Source organism: Jaculus jaculus, chromosome 10 (genome assembly GCF_020740685.1).
Source record: "Jaculus jaculus isolate mJacJac1 chromosome 10, mJacJac1.mat.Y.cur, whole genome shotgun sequence".
NCBI lineage: Eukaryota > Metazoa > Chordata > Mammalia > Rodentia > Dipodidae > Jaculus > Jaculus jaculus.
Window position 1 is genome coordinate 101,225,760 of NC_059111.1, and position 17,989 is coordinate 101,243,748.

At 45.1% G+C, this 17,989-nt stretch overlaps 2 protein-coding genes across 2 annotated transcripts in view; both read right to left on the reverse strand.

Moving 5' to 3' along the window:
* Window positions 1–13,601, reverse strand: part of Kdm7a (lysine demethylase 7A) — a 73,782-nt gene extending 60,181 nt beyond the window's left edge. The window contains exon 1 of the mRNA XM_045160111.1: window positions 13,408–13,601. Within this exon, the coding sequence (XP_045016046.1) occupies window positions 13,408–13,601 (194 nt within the window). The remainder of the gene's footprint in view (window positions 1–13,407) is intronic.
* Window positions 13,602–13,762: 161 nt separating this feature from the next.
* On the reverse strand, window positions 13,763–14,419 carry LOC123463981 (protein FAM246B-like). The gene has a single exon (XM_045160079.1). It carries the CDS (start codon window positions 14,417–14,419, stop codon window positions 13,763–13,765), a length of 657 nt encoding a protein of 218 aa, XP_045016014.1.
* Between the last annotated feature and the right edge of the window lie 3,570 nt (window positions 14,420–17,989).

The following is a 17,989-nucleotide window of genomic DNA, read 5'->3' on the forward strand; positions in this document are numbered from 1 at the left end:
CCATTCTCTTCCCCGCCCCATCTCTCTTCTATCTCTATCTCTATCTCTATCTCTATCTTTCTATCTCTCTCTCTCTCTCTGCTTGTAAATAAATAATTTTTTTTAAAGGGCCACTAGATATTATGAGACCCTACCTCGAAAAAAAAAGGATAAGTAGATCACAGATAGAAATAAATAGGGTTTTTTGTTTGTTTGCTTGCTTGCTTGTTGGTCTTGTTTTTGAGACAGGTTTTCATATTGTAGTCCAGGCTAGCTTCAAACTCATGGCAATTCTCCTGCTTTAACCTCTCAAGTACTGGGATTGTAATAGGCATAAGGTACCAACCTGAGTTCAATCCTACCCAGCAACCATGTAAAGCCAGATGCCAAGTGACACATTCATCTGTGACCACCAACATGCCTATAACACAGTGGGAAGCACAACCAGGAAAATTCAGGGGTTCGCAGGCCAGCTAGTCCAGCACCCACACAGTGGCGAAACAATTGAGACCCTGTCTCAAAGGTGAAAGGAAAGGATGGATATATTGAGGCTGTCCTCTGACCTACACACAACACACCATGATATGCGCATACCCAAGCATGCACACAACCAACAGCCATCTTAGAAACATTTCAACCCAGTTACAGTTTTATTCCCATTATGAGTAGAGGAAGGACAGCTACATTATCTAAGACCAAATGACACAGAAAGGTTAACATATGCAAAGCTAAGAGACCACACTCTGGAATAAAAGATAGCAATAAGCCAAAAACTTTCCTATCTAGGACACAGTGATGAGTCAGCTACAAAGGGCAGGAGTCAGCTAAAGCAGATCAAACACATCGAGTTTTTCTACTAACCTTTTCATCTCATACATAAGTCCCAAGGCCTGCAACTAAAAGTAAAGGCCAAGTGAGGTGGCTCACACCTTTAATCCCAGCACTCAGGAAACTCAGGTAGAAGGATTACCATGAGTTCAAGGTCAGCCTGGACTAGAGTTGCCTTAAATAAATAAAATAATAGGGGCTGGAGGGACGGCTTAGTGGTTAAGACACTTGCCTGCAAAGCCAAAGGACCCAGATTTGATTCCCAGGACCCATGTTAGCCAGATACACAGGGGGGCACACGCATCTGGAGTTTGCTTGCAGTGGCTGGAGGCCCTGGCACAGCCATTCTCTCTCTCTCTCTCCTTCCTCTCTCCCTCCCTCTCTCTCCCTCTTTCTTTGTCAAATAAATAAATAAAGTATTAAAGAAATAAAATAAGAGCCAGGCGTGGTGGCGCACGCCTTTAATCCCAGCACTCGGGAGGCAGAGGTAGGAGGATTGCCATGAGTTCAAGGCCACCCTGAGATGACAGAGTTAATTCCAGGTCAGCCTGGACCAGAGTGAGACCCTACCTCGAAAAACAAAAAAAAAAAAAAAAAAAAGAAATAAAAATATAAAATAAAACTAAACAAGTAAGTTCAAAGTCTAAGGCAAGCAATAGCATTCATACTACAGAAGTTTCTGTTAGGTCAGAAACTAAGGTAGCATCTTACCTTAACACCCACAGCACACACTTCCACCTATGATGAAGGCTGAGTCAGAGTAGGGTTTTGGACCACAGAAATCTTAACATAACCTATTATAAACATCCCACATGTAATTTCATGTATGACCCAGGAAATCTAAAATAAATTCCAATACATTTATAAACCAGAACAATTCATTAATAGAAATTTTTTTTTTCCAAAAAGGTAAACAAGAACTGGACAATCCTATTTCAGAACAGAGAAGCCAGGACAAAATATAAAGCGTGTGACGTATTAGGAGAATTTTTTAATTTAATTAAATATTGGATCCATTTAAAAGATAAACTATTATTATAGGTTTCTCAAAGTCCATTCTGTTAATTTCTACTAGATGGTCAGATGATCAATAACTGGCAAATATGAAAATATACGCAGTCCATGCTTTGCACGGTAGTTGTGATGGTTAATCTTGGTTACCAATTTCACAGATTTTGGAATCACCTAGAAGACATACCTTTGGGATTATATGAGGGCATTTCCAGAAAGGACTGAGGAAGAAAGACCCATTCTCACAGTAGGTGGCATCTTCCAACAGGCAACTCAAGGAATAGCAGTGTTGCCTACCAGCCTTCACTTCTTCCTGAGCAGGTTACACCTATCACTGATGCTGCCATTCTCAGGCTCCAGACATGGACTAAATACCAGCAACTCTCCAGGGGGCTTCTAGGCCTTCAGCACCTCATTGGGATTGCTGAGGCATCCAGTTTGTGGAATGAGTAGCTATTGGGTTCTCTGACTCTCTAGTGTGCAGACAGACAAGCTGTCGGGGTTACCCAATGTTATAAACCAATCAAATAGTGGTTCTATTCCTTTAGGGTATTCCATCTAATACAGTAGAGCAGGACCATAAAAATATCTACACAAAAGCTGGGTGCAGTGGGGCATGCCTTTAAACCCAGCAATCAGGATTCTGAGGTAGGAGGATCACCGTGAGTTCAAGGACACCCTGAAACTACATAGTGAATTCCAGGTCTGCCTGGGCCAGAGTGAGATCCTACCTCGGGAAAACAAAACAAAAACAAACAAACCAGCAAACAACAACAACATATACATACATACATACATACTACACAAAGCTGTAGAGATGGCTAAGTGGTTAAAAGTCCTTGCTTGCAAAGCCTGACATCCCTAGTTCAGTTCTCCAGTATCCATGTAAAACCAGGTGGTTATGGGAGAAATGAAAATTAGTCGAACTGGGCAGGGCATGGTGGCACATGCCTGTAATCCCAGCACTTAGGAGGCAGAGGCAGGAGGATCACCATGAGTTTGAGGCCACCCTGAGAGTACATAGTAAATTCCAGGTCAGTCTGAGCTAGAGTGAAACCCTACCTCGAAAAGCCAAAAAAAAAAAAAAAAGGAGGTGGGGGTGGAGGGATGGCTTACTGATTAAGGTGTTTGCCTGCAAAGCCAAAGGACCCAGGTTAGATTTCCCCAGGACCCATGTTAGCCAGATGCACAAGGGGGCACATGCATCTGGAGTTCTTTGCAGTGGCTGGTGGCTCTGACGTGCCCATATTCATTTTCTTTCTCTCTCTCTCTCTCACTCTCATTCTCTCTCTCAAATAAATATTAAAAATAAAAAATAGTAGAACTTTAGTACACTGTGCATTAAAATATCATGCTCTAAGTGCTCCCTCACTAAATGTCTCTGGTTTTATGTCTGGAGTCCCTCAGTGGTAGATAGCATCAATGTTCCCACTGTTGGCTCTTTGTTTTATTACTAGCTACACCCAGTTTGATTTCACATCCAGTGGCACTTTTGTTTCTTTCCTGCTTTTCGTCTTCCCTCTTTCCTCCTATTACCCACTTTGGTAATCTGGAATTTGTGTTTCTTACTGGGAGGCCAGGAGGCAGCACAGCGACACACTTTCTCATCCATGTGAAGTGAAGAGAAAATATGTCTCTTACATATGCAATGATTTCCAATCTGCATACTGAAGAGCTAGCACTAAGGTCTGCACTTATCGGTAATATATCACAGTGACTGCAACTGAATCCTGGGGGACTAGTGTTATTTAACAGAACATTCTAACCGAAACCTATGTATATCAGTAGCCTTGTTAAGTGAGGACAGCCTATATAACATTTTCTTTAGAAGAGTATTTTAAAAATTGTGAGCCAGGCGTGGTGGCGCACACCTTTAATCCCAGCACTCAGGAGGCAGAGAGGATCACTGTGAGTTTGAGGCCACTGAGACTATATAGTAAATTCCAGGTCAGCCTGAGCCAAAGTGAGACACGATCTCGGAAAAAAAAAAAAAAAAAAAAAAAAAAAAACCCACAACTGTTCTACAGGAATCAAGGAAACTTACAAAAAGATTCCATAGTTCATTAAGACTGGGATAACTGAGATCAAATAGCCTTTATCTCAGAGAATTCAACAAGATAAGGAGCGTTTCAGATTGCCATGACGGCAATCTAGCAGAAGTGATAAATACTGTACTCTGTATGACCTCAGGTCTATGTCGTGTGTGTGTGTGTGTGTGTGTGTGTGTGTGTGTGTGTGTGTGTGTAACATTATATGGAGCCATTATATTCCACCTTGAGAAAATGCTTTAGAAGTTAATTTTCAGACTCACCAGCTATGAAGAGTTTACTGTAAATATACAGTTTTTATAATTGTAATTACTATAATTTCACAACTTACATTTATAAAATTAAAAATCTGTTTTACAATTGGCACCTAGAGCTCACCATTTTGGCTAGACTGGCTAGGCAGGGATACTACCTGTCTCTGCATCCCCAGAACTGGGATTACAAGGCACGTATCATGGCTGGCTTTTTTGTTTTGTTTTTGTTTTTTCAAGGTAGGGTTGTGTTCTAGCCCAGGCTGACCTGGAACCCACTGTTCAGTCTCAGGGTGGCCTCAAACTCATGGTGATCCTCCTACCTCAGCCTCCCCAAGTGCTGAAATTAAAGGCATGCGCCACCATGTCTGGCCATGGCTAGCATTTTTATGAGGGTTCTGGGGATCCAAACTCAGGTACTCATGCTTATGTGGCAAATACTTTACTCACAGAGCTATCTCCCCAGTCCCTCTAACACTGAGAGGTATGGTCAAAGGAAAGCAAACCCTGTTTGTATTTGTATTTTTACTTCTCTGTGTTGCTTAAAACTAGTATTATATGTTAAATTTTTGCTAATGAGGCATTTATTTTTTAATGGATAAAAAAATATAAAACAACTAATTCTTCTTCTCCTACATAAAGTGTGTAATGAGTTAACTAAAGACTAAAAAGAGGTAGGGGCTAGAGAGGAGCTTGTTTGCAAAGCTTGATGGCCCAGTTTCAATTCCTCAGTACACACGTAAAGCCAGATGCACAAAGTGGCACATATGTCTCAGTTCATTTGCAGTGGCAAAAGGCCCTGCTGTGCCATTCATACTACTTCCTTCTCTTTTTCCCACTAATGCCAAAAACTAACTAACTAAATAAATAAAGGGACACTTATAAATTACTCAAACTGACTCATCAATTTTTAAAGCTTCTGCCTCCTAAATTATTTGTATTATTACAACAGCCTGATTGCTTGTCTCTCTGGTTTCACCTTTGCCTCCCTCCAGTCTATTCTCCACGTGACAGCAGCAAAGCAAACATTTTCCCCATTGCTGGGTATCAATCCCAGGACCCCACGCATGCTAGGCAAGTGCTGTACACTGAGCTACAACTACAGACCAATATTGATTCTCTCAAAGGTCATTTTGACTTGTATCTACCTCAACACCAAACAAACCATTCAAATTAATAGTCTTGGCCTATAAAACTAAAGTGACCTCCTCCAAATTCTGATTTTTCCTAGAAAATGACAAACATAGCCCACCCTCAGGATGCAGACTTGTTTTTCCTTGGGCCAGCACTCTGTAGACATGCTGAGTACAAGGCCTCATGCAGTATTAAAACAGCATCATTGCCACTCCAAACTCACTTTCTTCACATCGCTCACTGTTGTTTGCATTTGTTACAGCTCTTCCTCTCTGGAATCCAGTTACCACAGAAGGAAGATTTGGTTCTGTTCCCTGCTATTCCTAGCACCAAGAACAGTGCCTGATACAGTAAAACTAAACCAGAGTCGACATACTTAATGAGAAGACAGTAGGCATTTCCATTCCAGTAAGAAGGAAACAAAATGATGGTTTTGTCAGCTACCAAACTGACAATTTTTTAATTTTTAAACTTTTTTGGGGGGGCGTGGGGGTTTAAGGTAGGGTTTCACTCTACCCAGGCTGACTATGCTGTCTCAGGCTGGCCTTGAACTCTCAAGGATCCTCCTACCTCTGCCTCCCAAGTGCTGGGATTAAAGGTGTGTCTGTTTTGGTTTGGTTTGGTTTTTGGTTGTTTTGAGGGTTTTGTTTGGTTGGTTTTTTGTTTGTTTGTTTGTTTTTTGGTGGCTGCAAAGAAGCTGCAGATACATGTGCCACTTTATGCATCCGTGGCTTTATATGAGTACTGGGGAATTGAACCCGGAATGTTAGGCTTTTCAGGCAAACGCCTTAACTGCTTAGCCATCTTTCCAGCCCCTAAACTTTTTATTTAAGTGTAAAAATGCACTTTAGTCTCACTAAACAGTTGCCTTTTAAAATAGTTATTTATGAAATTTAAAAAATAAATAAAATAAAATAATTATTTATTTGCAAGAGAGACAAAGAGGCAGAGAAAAAGTGAATATGGGCACATTCAGCCTTCCTGCCACCGCAACAAACTCCAGATGTATGTGCTGCTTTGTGCATCTGGCTTTTCGTAGGTACTGGGGAATTGAACCCAGACCATCAGGCTTTGCAAGCAAGTGCCTTTAACTACTGATCCATCTCTCCAGCCCCTAAATAGTTTCCTTTTTAAATCCTCAGAGCACATACAATGCAGCAAATTTTTACATCTGTATACATTATGGTAACCAGCACCAAGGACCAAGACAGGACTTTTCTGGTCTCTATTCCCCAATTATGCCTACACTTGAACTTCATACTAAGAGAATCAAACAGTATACTCTTTTGCATGCCTTCATACCTGCAATTTTCATCTGATGTTGCCTGCATCAATAGTACATTCTTTTTTATTGATGAGTACTACTCTACTTTATGATGAGTATGCCAAAATTTATTCAATCTACCCTTGATACTTAAAATGTTCCAGTTTGGGACAACTATGAACAATCTGAAGCATGATATTTTGTTCTTTTTTGGAAACTGGGTGCCACTATGCAGCCCAACATAGCCTCAGATTTTCTTCCCTCCACCTACCTACTGCTGAGGTTAGTTATGCCCAGCTGGGCATGTGTCTGGGTAAGAATATTCACTGATCTACAAGTTGTTTGAGACAGGGAGTTAATAATGCCTTATGTTAGTGAAGATGCAGAAAACCAGAAAGTGGACACTATTGGCGAGAACATAAATTATAACAACTTTTCTGGAAGACGTGACAAAAAGTACATCAAGCCAAAAACATCTGTCCCTTCTAATCACTAATTCTAGTTCAAGGAAAATTCTTATTGATCTGGGCATGGCGGCACATGCCTTTAATCCCAATACTCAGGAGGCAGAGGTAGGAGGATTGCTGTGAGTTTGAGGCTAGCCTGGGACTACAGAGTGAGTTCTAGGTCAGCTTGGGCTACAGTAAGACCCTACCTTGAAAAAACAAGCAAAAAAAATTCTTATTGAGTACCTGCCACGCACCAAGTCTTCCAAGTATTCTATTTGCATTAACTCATTTGATTTACTGTAAGAAGATAATTACAGATGCCTACAATAATTGCTTTTAATAGATGCCAAGAGGCTGGAGAGAAGGCTTAGTGATTAACGTGCTTGCCTGCAAAGCCTAAGAAGCCAGGTTCGATACCCCAGTACCCATGTAAACCAGGTGCACAATGTGGTACAGGCATCTGGAATTCGTTTGCAGTGGCAGGAAGCCCTAGTGTGCCCATTCTTTCTTTCCCATCAATCAGTACATAAATAATTTATTGAAAAAAAAAAAAAGATGCAGAGGCTGGGGAGATGGCTCAGCGGGTAAGAGCACTTGCCACTCAAGCATGAGGGCCTGATTCAAATCCCCAGCACCCATGCAAACAGCAGGGCACAGCCACAAATGCTTGTAACCCTACTGCTGTGGACAGCACAGACCAGAGAATCACTGGGGTTCACTGGTCAGTCAGTCTTATGGGGGGAAAAATTTTTTAAAAAGCAGCTCCAGATTCAGCAACAGACTGTCTCAAGGAAGCATGCAGATGAGCAAAAAGAAGACAACCTTATCCTCCTCCGGCCTCCACACACACTAAGCACATCTGCACAAATGTGCATCTAGCACACCACATGTATTACACACACACACATGCAACGAAATTAAGAGAAAAAAATTAAGATGTTAATCAGGGAGATGACTCAGTGGCTAAAATGCTTGCTGCACATTTCGCTTGAGTTGGAATCCCCAGACCCCATGTAGAAACAAGAAGCGGTGGCAGGCTTCTGTACTCCCAGTGTGCCTACGGAGGCAAAGACAGGAAAATTTCCCAAAAGCTCTCAAAAGGAGAGACCCTGCACCTCTAAGAAGGTGAAGGCTAGGAGCAACCTGAAAGCTGCCCTGATGTCCACGCATATGTAGTAGTGTGGCCTGAACATACCTGAATGCATACATATACAGACCAAATAAATTTTGTAAAGATGCCAATAATATCACCACAAAGTAACAAAAAAAGGATTTTCAAATAGTTGTACTTCTGTAGAATTAAATACTATGTAGCCACTAAAAGTATTTTCAAAATTTAAAATACGAATAAGAAGCTGGGCATCATGGCACACGCCTTTAATCCCACCAAGAGAGGTAGGAGGATCGCCGAGACTTCGAGGCCACCCTGAGACTACATAGTAAATTCCAGGTCAGCCTGGGCTAGAATGAGACCCTACCACAAAAAAAAAAAAAAAAAAAAAATGGCCGGGCTTGATGGCACATGCCTTTAGTCCCAGCACTCCAGAGGCAGAGGTAGGAGGATCGCCATGAGTTCAAGGCCACCCTGAAACTACATAGTGAATTCCAGGTCAGCCTGAACTAAAATGAGACCCTACCTCGAAAACCAAAGGTAAATAAATAAAATAAAATATGAGTAAGGGACTTATTCATATCATAAAATAAATAAAATATGAATAAGCTCAGCAATTAAAGGGGCTGGTCTATAAAGTCTGTTCGCCCAGGCTTGATTCCCCAACCCACATAAAGCCAGATGCACAATATGCCACATGCACTTGGGAGTTCATCTGCAGTGGCTAGAGGCCCTGGCATGCTCATACACTCTCTCTCCCTTTCTAAGTAAATAAATACTTAAAATATATATGAGGAAAACTACACATTAGTGGGAAAAGACAATAGCAGAATGCATAAAATTCCAGTTTTGTTTGTATTTATTTTGTGTGTGCACATGCATGTGTGTACATGTGTGGGAACACATGTGTGTGGAAACCAGAGGGGTTAACATTAGCTGTCTTCCTCAGTAGCTCTCTACCTTATTTTTTGAGTCAGAGTTTCTTACTGAACCTGGCACTTACTGATTGAACTAGACCTAGTCAGTAGGCCCCAGAGACTCCATCTCCCCAGCACTAGAATTTCAAGCACTGTGCCACCAGCCTTCACATGGGTCCTGGGGATGGGAATCCAAACTCAGGTTTGATCTCGGGCTTGCGTGGCCAAGCACCTTACCCACTAAGCCATCTCCTTAGTCCCTCAAAAAAAAAGTATTTTTATTTATTTGCAAGCAGAGAGAGAAAATGGGCATGTCAGGGACTACAGCCACTGCAAACAAACTCCAGATGCATGCATCACCTTGTACATTTGGCTTTACATGGGTATTGGAGAATCAAACCCAGGTCATTAGGCTTTGTAGGCAAGTGCCTTAGCTACTGAGCCGCCATCTCTCCAGCCCCAATTTTTTTGTTTGTTTGTTTTGTTCTGTTTTTCGAGGTAGGGTCTCACTGTAGCCCAGGCTGACCTGGAATTCACTATGTAGTCTCAGGGTGGCCTAAAACTCATGGTGATCCTCCTACCTCTGCCTCCCAAGTGTTGGGATTAAAGGTGTGTGCCCCAATTTTGCTTTTTAAAAAGGGTAAAGACATGCCTCAAATGTTAAAACAGTGATTATCTATGGAATAAATAGTACTTTCATATTATTTAGTTTTCCAATTTTTCTGTAACATATTATTTTTATAAAATCAAATATGAAATTATGAAGACCTTAATTCTAAACAGGGCACAATAGACACCCTGAGACAATTTAAAGACAATGATGCAGGGGTTTTTTTTGTGGGATGATATCAAAGTACCATGAAAAATCAAGCAGTCGGGAGATGAGAGGGTGAGGTATTCTCAAGAAGGACCTACATTGTCTCACTTCTACCAGAATTTGAGAGGAAAACTTCCATCTCTAAATTACAGCGACCCTTCTTAGAAAACCTTGTTAATTCCTCAGTCCAATGACCAGAGGGTATCTATTATATGTTATATCTATGTAGTAGACATTCTTATTTCCTCTCAATTGTGGAAAGGCTGAGGCAGACTAAGGGATGGAAATTCCTAAACACCAGGCATGCAGCCTTAGTTTAATAGCCCTTGGACCTAGAGGAGGCTGCTTTGTTCACTCTGCAGCCCTGCTGTATCAAGTAAGGCCTTTTCTTCCCTGTCAAGAGTAATTACAGTAAACTGTCAGATTTCCAGATATCTGAAATGCCAGGCAAAGTACACCAAAATTTATACTAAGAATCACTGGTTTCAAAATAATAAAATTTGTTCTACCTGTAGAAATAAAATTATCAAAAACGTGTCCAAGTAAAAAGACAATTCTCTGTATCCAACAGCTTAACCCTTTCTCTTCTGCAGATAAAAAACCTTTTTGGGGGAAACCAAAAGAGCCCTGAGGGTTAAAGATACACCTTTGCCCTCTAGGGACCAGTTCTCATGAAAGCGAATGATATTTGTTTAATAATTAACACATAAACAACAGTCCACTGTGTTTAAAAAAAAAATCACTCATGTCATGGTTCAATAAACAGTAAATATGCATCAAAAGAAAAACATAGATTCTAAATCATCAATATTTAATAATCAAACTTAATTTTAAAAGATACTTTTATAGGGCAAGGCAATATCTAAATATTCTGTTGACATCTGAATCACAAGAAAATTTCAAAGGAGAGATGGCTCAGAGGTTAAGGTACTTGCCTACAAAGCCAAAGGACCCAGGTTTGATTCCCCAGTATCCACATAAAGCCAGATGCACAAGGTGATGCATGCACCTATAGTTTGTTTACAGTGACTAGAGGCCCTGATGCGCCCATTCTCCCTCTCTCTTTCTCTCAGTCATTCTCTCTCTCTCTCAAATAAATAAATAAAAATATTTTTCAAAATAGATTAGCAGTCAAAAAGACAAGGGGAGGGGGAAAACCATGAGCATAACCCAATGGGAATGACTAGTTTGCAGTATGTTCATGCAAGAAAGTTTTCAATAAAAAAATATTGACACTGGGCTCAAAAAAAAGAAAACTATTTTGGAATCACCTCCATAGAAACAAAGTTGCACATACTTTGATATACAAAGTATCAAGGAGAGGAAACTTGTTTTGTCCCTCCGTTGTTGTTGCCTTCAGGTATTTCCTCTTCAACTTATGACTCAGAATCTTTTTTTTTTTTTTATTTCGTAGGTGTGTGTGCACATGCAATGCCACTGCATATTCATAGAGATCAGAGGACAATTTTTAGATTGGTCCCTTAGCCTTCAATTTCCTCTTGAACTTTCAACAAATTTTACAAATTTGAACTTAACAAAATTCCCCAGAAAACACCTCATTTTTTTCATGGCAGTAACAAAACCAAAAAATTCTAGTCTAAATTTTGCTAACCTATCAAATCTCTTTATTACATACCAGAGTAGATTTCTTATACTTAAAATACTTAATTTCATCAAATAGTTCTTTAAAAACTTTCATATGCTCACTCTGGTTCCTACTTTTATTCTATATAAAACTTGCCAGGTGTGGTGGCGCTCGCCTTTAATCCCAGTACTTGTGAGGCAGAGACAGGAGGATCCCGATGAGTTCGAGGCCACCCTGAGACTACATAGTGAGTTCCAGGTCAGCCTGGGCTAAAGTGAGACCCTACCTTGAAAAAATTTGAAAAAAATGTTTAAATTTGGATAATCTATTCTGGTTGGTTAGAGTACATGTTAGAAACAGAGGATGTAGGAATAGAATTGGAAAGTTATGATATCCTTAAATTTCATTTTTAAATATAATCAAAATATAGAAAACCGTTTAATAAAAAATGACTTTGGATAACTGATTCTTAATTAAAAGCGGCAAGGTTGCAACCATGTGTTAGACTATTCAAGATTCCTTTTCATAAAATGAGAACGTTGTCCTTTTTCAATGATAATTTTTTGTGTCTGCTTTCTACTGTCAGGATAGTCTAACCTGAAAGCTATGGAATTAACTGTACTTGAAAATTAAGTGTAACTACATACCTAAGCCCTCAACACTGTCACTTAACTGATGTTCTCTCTCTAGGCCAGTAGAGGGAGACTACGACATCTGGCCTGGTCGCGCCGTGTTTCGGTAAAACTGGGGAGGGGGGAGCGGAGGCAGTATTTAAATGTCCTGCTGTCAATCAAAGGACACTTCCTACAATCACAGTCACCCTATCAGGCACAACTCGGGAGCGTGCGAGCGTCAAGATACAGCACCCAGCGGTGCCCAGGAAACCTGCTTCACCTAGAGGTGACCACAGGCTCTGCCACAACACCCAAATAAGGACTTTGGGAGCCCGAGCCCAACTAGTTTCTTTGTTTAAATGCCTGCGAGTCCCTCCCACGCCGGAGTCAAGAGGCTGTGGCGCCGCCCTTTATTAGCCTCACACTTTGATTACAAAACACACGAGTCGGCCGCCCGGCTGCGGAGGCGGCCCCGGTTCTCGCAAACGTCAAACCCGCAGGGCGGCGCGGCGGCGGCATCGCAGGGCAGCGTCCGCCTCCGCCGCCGCCTCCAAGTTGCGCGGCCGCGGCGCCCGGGCCCCCGCCGCGGGCCGTCCCGGCGTCTGGGCACGGCGACCGCACTCCGTAAAGTTTGAACCGCGCCGCGAGCGCGACTCTGGGCAGGATCCCGGACGCGCCCCCAACGGCCCCGTCCCCGCTCCGTCCCGGCGGCGGCTCGGCCCCGGAGCCCCGCAGCCCCCCGAGACTGAGCGTCTCCTCCCCCCTTCCTCCTCATCTGTTGCTCTGTTTACGCGCCGCCCGACGCGGTCGTCCCGCCGCCCCCGTCCCGCCCGCCCCGCGGGGCCGAGGAAGTTTGAGAAGGACGGGGAAAGGGGGCGCGACGGGACCCCACGGCGGGGTGACGCGCGGCGGCCGCCCGGAAGCGGAGCCGAGGGGAGACGCGAAGCCGGCGCGGAGGCCGGGCGGGCGGGCGCGCGGGGCCGAGGGGTGGGGGCGGCCGGAGCCCAGGCGCGGCGGTGAGCCGGGCGGCGGAGCGGGAGCGGGCGCGGAGCCCCGGCCGGAGCCGCGCCGCGCCGCGTCCCCTGGTCGCCGGGCTCCCCCGGCCAACTTCTCCGCCGGCCCCTTTGTTCCTGTTTGTTGTGGACGACTCTGCGCCCGGGCCGGCCGAGCCCACCGGGTGCCCCTCGGCAGCCGGCGCCCGGCCCGCCGGAGGGACCCCCGCGCTCCCCGCTGCCGACCCGGGTGGGGGGAGGCTTGGCTCCGCGGGGAGGACCCGGGCGCGGCGCGGCGCGGCGGCCCCGAGCGGAGAGGACGCGCGCGGCAAGCCGGCCGGCAGCGACGGCGGATGGTCGGTGGCCGGCGGCGGCGGGTTGGGGGGGCGAGGAGGAGGTTTATTTACCTGCCGTGGAACCAGTCCTTGCAGATATCGCACTCGATCATGAAGCGGTTCACGTCGTACGGCTGCCGGCACACACAGTACACGGGTGGGGGCGGCGGGGGTGCCGAGGCCCGGCCCGGAGCCGACACCGACACGGCTGCCGCGGCGGCTCCAGCTGCTGCTCCCGCGGCCACCGCCGCCGCCGCTCCGGCCATCTTTAAAAAACACACACACACACACACACACACGCTCGCTCGCTGCTCCGCTCGCCGACTGGAGCGAGCGCAGCCGCCAGCCAGCCAGCGCCGCCTCCTGCAGCAGCCGGAGCAGCAGCCCAGGCGGCGGCGGCGGCGGCGGCGGCGGCGGCGGCGGTACCTCAGTGAGCGCGCGCGCGCGCGAGGTCGCGAAGACCCGGGTGGGGGCGGCGCGCGTGCGCGCCGTGCGCGAAGCCAGGCCGCCTGCTTCCGGCGCTCGCTGACTGGGCGCGCGCGGCCGGGCGTCTCGCGCACGTCGTCCCGCAGCGGCGCGCGCTCGCTCGCTCGCTCGCGGCCCGTTCCTTCCGCGGCGGGCTGGGGGCGGGGGGAGTAGGAGGCGGAGGCTGAGGCGCCCCGAGGACTCGCGCGGCGGCGTGGACGCGCGCGCGCGCGCCCGCGACTCCCCACCGAGGAGCCGGCTTGCCTGTTTGCGAGTGAAAGGAGCCGAGGCCCGAGGCGAGTCGCCGCCGAGTGAGAAAGGACAGATGTGGCTGGCGTGTGGGTTCCGAGGTGGAAGAAGTTTTGCAGCCCCTCCCGGGTCGGCCTCGCGACTGCGGGGCGGGGGCCGCTCCAGATCGCTGAGCAGCCACCCACGTCGTGCGTGACACCCCCGCCGAAGGAGCCCCGTGCCCTCCCCGAGGTGGACGGATGCCCCGTGGAAGCCCGCTGGAACTTCGGGAAACGTCGCCCCCAGACTCCCGGCGAGCAAGTAACTTAAGCGGTGTGTTGATTGGAAGCCACTGTGGGGTGGGAGAGGGTTGTCCCCACGAGGAATTCATCGATGTCGGCCGCTGAGGAGGACCGACCTTGAAATGGGGTTGGTGGAGAGAGGAATGAAGAACCGGCGAGTTTATAAACAACTTGATTTAGCTGCCCATGCCTAGAAGATGGGAAATTTTGAAACGACGTTCTCAGAGAAGAGGAATACTGCTCAAAGATTGGTCAGCCCTTGTTGCATCACAAGGCCATTAATATTTTTCACCGAGAGATGAAATTGCCAGCCAAATGTAAGATGACAGACGGAAGATTAAAAACGCAGCCAGCAGATATTTGAATAGAGAGAAACTGAGAAGTGAAAGGGATATTAAGGCTCATTGAAGCAAGAATTTGCAGCTGAATTTCTGCAGGCATTTCTATCAGCAAGCCATGCCCTAGAGCTCCCTAGTTAATTTTGTCTAGGGAAGTTGGGAGGGTGATCCAGCTCACTGCCCCCAAGCAAAAAAATTACTGATCTAGCCTTTTCATAACTGAGGAAGGCAAGTAACTTTGCTAGTCTCGCAGATAAAATTGCAACGAAATTTAAGTTTCTTCATTCAACACCCAGTCCTCTTACTACCACGCCACTGTGAGTTACATATGAATCTGGAAAAGGAAAACCTGGAGAACATAGTTACCCACAAATAATGAAATTGAAACAAATATTACCCTTAACTTTGGCAACTGTATCACGTATTGGAACATTTAAAAGAGCCCCGCATTTATTTTCTGTAGGTTCGGTGACATCCAGGCAAATCACTGTTTCTCCTGAACTAGTTCCCTGAAGATTTCTTCAAAATTATAACTAATAATGCCTTCTCTAATTACCTCACTGATGAGGAAAAGAGTGTATTTTACAATGCATGTGCGCATTACAGCGCGTGTATTGTCAGGGGACAGCACCGCACAACAGTGAAGGAGAGGCAGCCCAAGCTGTCCTGATAGAGTAGATGGGGAGGAAAGAGCCTGGGGTGCAATGTTCTCCCAAGGCTCACCAGGCTTTGGGATAGCAGCATGAAGAGTGTCAGTTATATGCAAAGGAATAATCAAATAAGGACTTATACTAAGGAAAACGGGAGCCCAATCTCTCACTGTTGAAGAGGAGACCTAGAAATGTGGAAACAGAAAACTTGACGATGACTGGTAATAGAAGTATCAATCTCTGTGAAAACAAATACAGATATATAAGTACATACCTACTCTGTCCCTTGAAAGGATCTAGGATAGTAGTGAATCCATAAAACAATCAGTAAAAGTGAGCCCAGATCTTGGTTTCTAAATAGTATTCTCTGCTTCACTTTTCTTTTGGCAAAATAGTTGATTCCAGGACAATAGAAGAAAATATACAGAATGAGCCTGAAACCTTAGTTGTGCAAGACAAAAGGACATGGTCAAAGAACAATGGAGCATGTCCAAAGGACATAGGCCAGCTGGCATTTCTCTGGCCAAATTGGGGGCAAATGAGCTTCTTCTTTTGTTTTTTTTTTTAATGATAATGTATTTCAACCCACTGAACAGTACAGAAAACTATACAGATGTGAAACCTACAAAATAAAAATGTGATAAGGGGAGCCGGGCGTGGTGGTGCACGCCTTTAATCCCAGCACTCGGGAGGCAGAGGTAGGAGGATCGCCAAGAGTTCAAGGCCATCCTGAGACTACATAGTGAATTCCAGGTCAGCCTGAGCCAGAGTGAGACCCTACCTCAAAAAAAAAAAAAAATGTGATAAGGGGGCTGGAGAGATGGCTTAGCGGTTAAGCACTTGCCTGTGAAGCCTAAGGACCCCGGTTCAAGGCTTGATTCCCCAGGACCCACGTTAGCCAGATGCACAAGGGGGCACACACGTCTGGAGTTCATTTGCAGTGGCTGAAAGCCCTGTCATGCCCTCTCTCTCTCTCTCTCTCCCTCCCTCCCTCCCTCCATCTTTATCTGTTGCTCTTAAATAAATAAACAAAAATTTTAAAATGTGATAAGGATTGGAATATACATAATTTTAAGGATCTCCCCACTAAATTCTTTTCTAAATTTTTTTAAAAAATTTATTTGAGAGAAAAAGGCAGAGTACCAATGTGCAAGGGCTTCCTGGCACTGCATACAAACTCCAGACACATGTGCCACTTTGTGCATCTGGCTTTCTTGAGGATACTGGGGAATAGATCGCCAGCTGTCAGGTTTTACGCACAAACACCACTGAGACATCTCTCCAGCCCCACAAAATTCTTAGTAATTTACAAAGGGAGGGCTTCCCTAACATGCATGAAGCCCTGGGTTCCACCCCCAATACCACCACACCAAAAACCTGTAGCAAGGGTGGGGAGATGGAAATAGGCAGATCCCCAAAGCTTGTTGACCAGTCAGTCTAGCCTGATTGGTGAACTGCAGGCCAATGAAAGACCTGTCTCAATAAAGGTAGAGGTCTTGGAGAGAACACTCAGCAGAGAAAGTGTTTGTTATACAAGCATCAGGATCTTAGTTCGCATCCCAAGACTGGGTGGGTGTGGCAGCCTAGCGATAGTTCCCACCGAGCCAGACAGCTAGCTAGACCAGCAGAGCTCTGCCTCCAAGTAAGTAAGGTGGAAAGCAATCAAGGAAGACACCTGATGTCAGCCTCAGGTCTGAATATGTATATGCACCCACACACGTGCAAACCACACACATATACAAGAAGAAAAAGAGATGAATGACATACCTGAAAATAACAGGTGACGTTGTCCTCTGGCCTACACACATAAACAAAATTAAAAGGGAATTGAGCAACTGTGACGCTGAAAAGCCTGGTAGACAGCACCTGAGATCACCTCAATCAACTGACCAAGTGCCATCCATAATGGGACAAATGAAAATTGTATTACACCTAATAGAATTCAGTAAAAAGAATGCTAGCAAACCTTCCCTGGATTCTTGCCCATTGCACTTAATTGAATGGTAATGGAGCTGGTTTTAAAGGTACTTGAAAGAGCCGGGCGTGGTGGCGCACGCCTTTAATCCCAGCACTTGGGAGGCAGAGGTAGGAGGATTGCCAGGAGTTCAAGGCCATCCTGAGACTACAGAGTTAATTCCAGGTCAGCCTGGACCAGAGTGAGACCCTACCTCGAAAAACCAAAAAAAAAAAAAAAAAATAATTAATAAATAAATAAAGGTACATGCAAAACAATAACATGGGCTGGAGGGATGGGTTCGTGGTTAAGATGCTTGCTTGCAAAGCCTTAGAATCCAGGTTTGATTCCCCCATACCCACATAAGCCAGATGCACAAGGTGGCACATGTATCTGGAGTTTGTTTGCAGTGGCTAGGGGCCCTAACATGCCCATTCATATTCTCTCTCTCTCTGCCTTTCTCTCAAATAAATATTTTAAAAAACAGTAAGGAATAAAAACACTATAAGGCATAAAAATGTACAGGAAAGGTTAAAACTTGTAAACACAAATGTTTGACATTGAGAAGAAAGGGGTGAGGGGCAGAGCACTCGATAATGCCAAAATTTTAGTGGCAACTTCCACACATGATAATTATGTACATGGGTTTGGATTTTGCAATTCGCTATCTCTATGACAACTTATGTTTGCACTTTAGATTTTTTTTTCATTTTAATG